The 7,550-nt window shown below is 42.3% G+C and overlaps 1 protein-coding gene across 2 annotated transcripts in view; it reads right to left on the bottom strand.

The window, feature by feature from the left end:
* Positions 1-1,012: 1,012 nt before the first annotated feature.
* The window catches only part of CDC42 (cell division cycle 42), a 28,755-nt gene continuing 22,217 nt past the window's right edge, over positions 1,013-7,550 (bottom strand). Inside the window, exon 6 of one of the 2 annotated variants that reach the window (XM_049798388.1) lies at positions 1,013-2,433. In XM_049798388.1, coding sequence (XP_049654345.1) covers positions 2,344-2,433 — 90 coding nt within the window. In that variant the 3' untranslated portion in view covers positions 1,013-2,343. Of the gene's footprint in view, positions 2,434-2,476; positions 3,950-7,550 lie in introns of those variants that run through there. The other variant, XM_049798398.1, reaches the window with a different exon arrangement.

Here is a 7,550-nt window from a genome sequence, read left to right as displayed (position 1 = left end):
CAACCCCCACATAAGGATGCATTCAAGACAGAAAAAGCTTGACAGGGTAACCCTGCTACCACTTAAAGCAGAAGTCTTAAAGGGTGATCCCTCCACTTCAGAGGCAGTTTCCTGCCTGATTTCACGCAGGCAATCCCTTGGTCACCAGTCTTGCTGCTGGCTTTAGACACGTGAATTAGGTTTAGCTATTAGAAGGTGCAGAAGCCCATTTCAGTCTGCTGTAAGCACACGGAGCAGCCACCAACATTCAACTGTCACCAAACATTACAAGTACCAGGAATACTTCCAACTGCAACCTACAGACCCTACAGCCAAGCCTCCCCGCAGAAGAGAGCAATTAAAAACTGAACTGCAAAGTTGAACAGCAGCACTAATCACTATGAAAAGTGAAAAGCACACATTTTACCCTGAGCTTTTGGATTACAGCACCCACAAGTCAGAGTCTTAAAATAAAAATGACCTTTAATGAGGCTCTTTGGAATGTGTTTTAATAATTAATACAAGTTACACATCAACAGTGTAAGACTTCACCATTTCTTTGGAGAATTAACAAAAAGTGTAATAAATTGTGAGCTTTTGGGTGAGAAACAGGTGTGATACCATTTGTCCCTTTAGGGTTTTTGCTATCTGCTCATGAACAAGGAACAACAGGCAACTTCCACAAAGACTGGATTCTTGACAGAAGGGGTGCAAGAGCCCAGTAACCGCCAAAAGCCAACTTTTAATATTTGGGAACATGCACAACAACAAGTATTCCTTTCATTAAGAACCACTATGCCCTCTCTTCAGAGTTGGGTACAACAGCAAGGACAATGCATCAAAGATCAGAGCAATCTTGACAGAACCGAGGCCAGCAGCAGAGATGAGGGAAGACATGAACTGACAGGATTAAGCAGTAAGACCCAAACTAACTTGCAAGGAGGAGAGTGGGGCTCGCAAGGGATAAAAGTCATATGTACTAGTCCTTCACACTCAAGAGAAAGGCAAGGGAAATAACTACCCTCAGGCAGGCTTGTGAAGATACTTTGTTTAATACATCTGAAAAGAATGCATATACAAAGAACTTAGACATGAAAAAGCATTGCTTCAACACTAATGAGTCTACAAGAAATTGGAATTTTGGATGATGGAGAAGATTCCCTAAGTCTTAAAAAACTTTGAATTTGCAAGCCAAAATATATTTTTGGTAAAATCCCTACAACACTGCAGTCAGTCTACGTAAAGACCCTGCACGCAATCCTCAGCGGGCTGGAGCCCATCTTACAGGTTCAAGGATACGTACAAGCGAAATGCAGAAAAAGGGGATTCCCTTAACTGGTCCCTAAATGGTGCCACACTAAACACTAGAAACCCCTCCCTGCAGTTCCTTCCTACTGACACAGGTTTATCTTTCCACCCCTCCCTGAAGGATGCCAAGCCATCCAGGAAGAGATGCACCACCAGGGCCAGCTCCAAAACTTGTCTTAACATACACCAGGTCCTTTCAGAATGTCCAAACAGCAGTGTACATGCTGGTCATTGTAAGCGTTTTGCTAATAGTTAAGGATTGGCAGAAGATGAATTTGTTAAAAGCCAACTGAATCAGTTGGGCATGCTTAAAAAGGTGCAGTTATTTCTTCATCACGTGACAAAAGCTTATGATGTCAAAGATTAAGGAAGAGACTGGCAAGCTAGTTTCAAGACCGATGGTGCATCGAGAAAAGGATTCTCCTATTCCTAAGGCTTCATAACTTAAAGGATGGGGTAGAAATTTATGACCTGCACAGTGGAAAGCCAGGGGAAGAGATACAAGGCAACTTCAGAGGAGATGCAGATACATTTTCTACACTCCTCCTTAGAGGAGCACCAGCTTGGGACATTTTATTTTCCTGTATTTATCTTGAGTACTAAAGTCTGCTCACACCCAGGCTGCTGGCTGGCTGCAGAACAGTCCCAGAAGTTCTTGAAACCAGAACCAAGTCTTACCAGACTGGCATAAAGGGACAAGGCTTCAGTAAAACAGCCTAGAATTAGTCTGTTACAGAAAGTCATCACAAGCATGCCTGGACTTTAAACAAAAAAAATTAGAAACAGTAAACAAAATAAAAAACTAGTACTGATCAGTGTTTTCTGATAATACATAATTACTCAAAATTAACTAGTTTAACTGAATTGAGGGGGCACTGGGGAATAAACACTAACATTCTCATCTCACACAGGGATCGTGTGGGGGAGATGGGAGTGCAGGGCATTTGTCATTATTGCAAAAACAAATTTTAAAATTTGTATCTTTAGTTTGATTTAAACATTGCTTTTAGTATGACATCGAACACCAGCTTTGCAGAAGGGGCTGTGGAGGGACGTTCATAGCAGCACACACCTGCGAGTCTTCTTCGGCTCCGGAGGCTCCAGGGCAGCCAATATCGCTTCGTCAAATACATTCTTTAGGCCTTTCTGAAAAGGGGCAAAGAGAGAAAGGGGCAGTCTCATTTTTGAGTTTTTACACAAACAAAACCACAGAAAGCCAAGTGGCAGACAAACCCCTCTAATGACGAATCAAGGTTTGCCATCTACAACTCCCAGAGCCTCCTTTGCTCAGCTAGGCTCTGTCCAAGCTGCGCTGCTGTGGTTAGCAGTTCCCTAGCACAGCATCTGATTTTCTGAACAGGAACACAAATCCTTTGAGACCAGACCAGTATACTTCACAAGAAGCAAAACACACATAACCAAGTCATTTCCTTAAGGCAATTTTTATGATTAGTTGGCTATTAACACGTTTCACATGCTAATGACAAAGCAGAAAGTGCTGCATTCAAATGGAAGAGATTGATCTGGAACACACCGGGTACAGCAGTGCAGACACCCGTGTGTCAGGGGAAAGAAGACACAAGGCAAGCATGCAACAATAGATCAGTCCGGTACACGCTCTGGTCAGGCTTCTGGCCCCAAACACCCGATGGTTAGAAGCAGCCAGGTAGAGCCCAGAAGCTGTGCATGGTATCAGAGAAGTCAAGATGGGAGGAGTATGAAGCAGATACTGTACATTGCGTTAAGTGTTAAACTGAAGCCAGGAAGTGCAAATCGGAATAAAGCTTCATCAGTCATTTATACAAACAACTGCAATTTTTAATTTCAAAATTTAAAGACAAGCTACAATTGATGTTTTCTCCTTAAAACAATAAAAATCAGAAGCATAATAGTAAGAAGCAGCTTTACATGTTACAGTAACAGGCTTTAAGGATCTATTATTGAAATGAAGAGGTCTACCATGTTAGTGAAAGCAAGAATTTTAACAGTTCATAAAGCAGTAGCAAGTACATTGATATTTCCTTCCCCCCAAGGACCGACAAATACTCCACTACAGCACAGACAGCCAAAGCAATAGCAACAGAAAAACATCCCACTGCACAAAGGAGAACCAGAAAACCCTTCACATTACAGCGTAACTTGCAGATCACTGTTTCATGTACTTTTGTCATGCAAATACAGTTAACAAGAGTCACAAGTAGAAATTGAAAAAAACACGCATCCTTTCTTCCAGTTGGATTCAGGAAGATCAAACATCATGTCTTATTCTTTTGATCTTTCTTTAAATAATGATGTAACCAGATCCTTTCCCCCAACAGCCTGAATTATAAAGCTACCCACATCTGGCAACCCAAGCAGCAGAGAGTTAAGCGAGTCCAGTTCATGTTCCACAGTCACAACGTTTTACTAAAGATCATAAGTATTGTTTTCAGTCCAAGAGCTAATACAGAGGTTGCTCTAAGATGGCAAGCAGACACAACAGCTTTCAATCAAGGTGGTTTTATTCACTTTTTAACCAGGTTTCTACAGTAGTGGGACAGAGGAAGCAGCAGCAAGAGGGGAAGGAGAAAGTTTAGAATATACAGCACTTCCTTTTGGGCTGAGTTTCCGGAGGCTCGAGGGCAGCTAGGATAGCCTCATCAAACACATTCTTCAGACCTCTCTACAAGACAGAGGGGAGGAGAAAAAACAGCAGCCAGGTTAGAGGATTAGAGAAAAACAAGCAGATACACAGAGCATTCAGGATAGACCAGGCTGAATTCACAGAGGCAGTAAACAGATTTACTTTGCAAAAAAAACAAAGTAGATCCCAGGAGGAAATCTTATTTAGATGACCCAGAAGTCAATGTCAGAGACAGACAGAACATGTGACAGACCAAGTTAGACAAAATGAACACCCACAAGGGCAGAGGCACAAACACAGAGGCAATCGGCAAGAACAAGGGGGTGCAAGGGGCCGCAGAAAAGGTGATGGTTTCCATTTAACTGCTGAATATACACTGAGGGAGTTTACAGGGGAATAAACACATGGGAGAGCAGCGTGCCCCACCACAGGGATCCAAAAGGTCAGGGTAAACCTTTTGTAGTCACCCACCATGGATAAGCAAGCACCTCAGATGCATGGACTTACTGCTCCCAACTACCCCAGCGGCAGCTAGTCCAGAGCAAAGGCTCCAAACAACTCTGCTTTGTGAATTCAGCCCCTGAATAACTGAAGATCTCCAGATGGCTAGGGAAACACAATCTTGGATCGAAGCAGTACCTCTCTGGTAAGCCATCGTCATCTTCAGACATTGGCTATCAGTCTTTTAAGAAGCGATGCATTACCTTACCAGTGCTGCTATTTTGACATTGAGAGCCAGCATGGAAATGGTGCATTTCAGTTATTCAGTTAGTTACCAAAGCAAGTATAACCACTCAAGTCACAGGAAGACAGAAACGGTGTTAGGATTGGAATAACTGAGATCCAACACCAGATGAGCAGTCAGAGCTGCAAGCAGTCTGCAGGGATTACACTGGAGCACGAAGCATGCGTTGCATTTGCTATAAGCACAACAGGAACACTGCAGTGTGTTACCACTCCCACGCAACTCTGCCAAGTTACACATGAACACCAGAAGTGAAACCTGGCTCAGTTTATGCTAACTGGACTCGCCTAAATCTACTGTCATGAGTGCAACCTTCATAAATTCCGAAGAACTGCTTTATCCCAGCTAAAGACAAACAGAAACGCTTAAATTACTTCCTGTAAACAATTGTAGCCTTTGCAAAATTAAGATTATTTTTTTTTAAATCATTCAGATGTAACTGGTTTCTCCCTCACAGGTTAGACTGGATATATCCCTTTTAGAAGGCCTTTAATCTTGTTTCACTGAAGCACATACATGGGAAATCTCTCAGGCAATTCCATCTGGAAGCATTTAAGTCCATCATGTTACATGCAAGATTATACTTGAAAGAACAGAAGTTAAGGAAATCACCATGTACAATCATTCTCTAAATCCTTCCCAGCAACTTTTTTTTTTTTTAAATGAGTTGCAACCCTGGCTGACAAAAGAGATAGAGACTTCTGATAAATAATGCCTATGCGAAGTCTTGAGTGCTAATTAGATTTTCTTTCTCTGCAAGAATACGCCTGTAGTATAAACTCAATTATGTACTATTATATAGATTAAGAACCCAGGCAGGGCAAGAGTCAAGAAAACATGCTTCCTTAATTCTCCTACTCAGGGACTCCTCTTTTGTTTTCCTGTTGCACAGGAGAAATTAATTTGTTCACAGGAACAGAATCTGGGATTTGAAAGACCTAGCAAAAAAAATGGGATAAGGGAAGAGAAGAAAAAACAGGACAGGGACAAAATAATTGTAAAAATGGGACTGGGGTTAAAAGCCTGGATGCTACAAGAGTAACCACGTGAAGGGAACCATATTCGATACCACTGGCACACAGACCTCGATACTTAGGTTAAAGTAACACTGCTCCTGTGCTGCACTGGGGAACAGGTTGATCTCAAGCTCCCTTTGCCCCCTCCAGTCATGGACAGTTTAAGACACTTTAAAAATCTGTGTCAAAACTGTAAACCCAGCATCAGGGAGGGAAAAAGGAACTGAATTCAAAAGTTCTCCTTTGTGTTAGGTACTAGCGTTGAGCTTCAGAAAGTTCACTCAGACACCTAACTCTTACATTTAAGAGAAGCAACAACCATTTTAGTTGTAATCTGTGTCAGTCACTCTTTCCTAATAGCAAAGTGTTACCCATTTTTTACAGTGGTATTGGGTGCTATTTTGCAGAGAAAGGTTGAAAACAGACATTGAAAAAGTGCCTTCCTCACAATAAGGGATTCCACAACCTGAGGAAAGGTGGGAATAGGAACTGACTCCTCCATACTGCAGTCACCCAACCACAGGGAGAAGAAGATATTCTGTCTTTACAGAGAAGACTCAAACTCGGCCTCTTACAAGTCACCTAGCACTTTCAGAACATCGACCCTTCCACACAGACAAGCAAATTCTTCCTCCCAGGAAAAAAAAAACATGCTATGGCTCCATGATTTTATGATTACTTGCTACCGTGGTGTCAAAGTAATCTGTAAATTAGTTCGGAAGGAAAAAACCACCCTAGACTGCTGAGGTGAGCTGTGTAGACAGAAGCCAAGGTAAAGAGAGATTGAACTACCCAGCTGAGTGTAGCTTCAGTTGAAACCAGCCACCACAACATTGCCTTGCAGGTAGGAGAACAACCCTCCTTAGCTAGGAAAGCCAGCCAACTTTTGTGTTTAGCAAGCTGCCAGCTAGATCACTGCCGGGAAATTCAAACAACTCTGTGCAGATAATCTACATTTCTGTTTGGCAGCTGTTACTGACAGATTAAGGAAAAAGGTGTTTTGTAAGGTGAGTCGACAACAAATGAAGAAAGAAGAATAAAGCAGATGCAAACCAACTAGTCTTCCAGGTGAGAAGGCCTCTGAACCCTCCCCCCAGGTTACTCCTGATTCCTAAAACCATCAATGGGTATACAAGCACTAGTGCTCTGGAAGAAATTCAGGCTGAGCTTCCAAGTGCATAAAGCTGTCCTCTGCAACAGATACAGTTTAGTCTATCTGGAAATAAAAAGAATGGATAAACACTGAAATTTTTAATCATATCAGCTCTTACTCTGGTAATTCTAAGTGCTTCCATGCAATTTGAGCAGACTAAACAAGGCAAGTTTAAAGCTACAGAGGAAACAGTCTCAGTGAGCAATACAGGACAAAAAGTCCTGGTATGTATTTATCCAACTAGCAGGTTCTACAGCCTAGTTAGCAGGAGCATTCAGGATGTGCCAGACACTATCTAAAATGGTATTTTGGGACTGAATGGATCTAGGAGAATTACAGCACAAGCACAAATAACCCCCAGCTTGCATGTGGGCAGTAAGGAAGCACAGCCAAGACCACCTTTTGATCAGGGATTCCCAGGATGAACTGCAGTGTGCCTCACCACAACACCTTCAGTGCCAGTGTCCTGCAAAATTCCATCAAAAGTTTCTTCTCAGCAAACACTCAGGCAAAGCTTTGTTACAAAAAAAGTCTCAGGATCCCAACCGGAAGAGTCAACATGCAATCTGGGCGAAAGGTGCAAGATAAGCAGAACTTCATGCTTCATGAAGCTTTGTGCTCAAGATACTAGAGACGAATGCAGAACAAAACTGAAAAGAGTGAGGTACTTGATACTGTGCACGCCTAGTTCCATGCACATCAGATAGGGACAAATTCTTTACAGAG

This window comes from Accipiter gentilis, chromosome 1, assembly GCF_929443795.1.
Source record: "Accipiter gentilis chromosome 1, bAccGen1.1, whole genome shotgun sequence".
NCBI classification, from domain to species: Eukaryota; Metazoa; Chordata; class Aves; order Accipitriformes; family Accipitridae; genus Astur; species Astur gentilis.
This window is presented reverse-complemented; position numbering and strand designations above follow the sequence as displayed.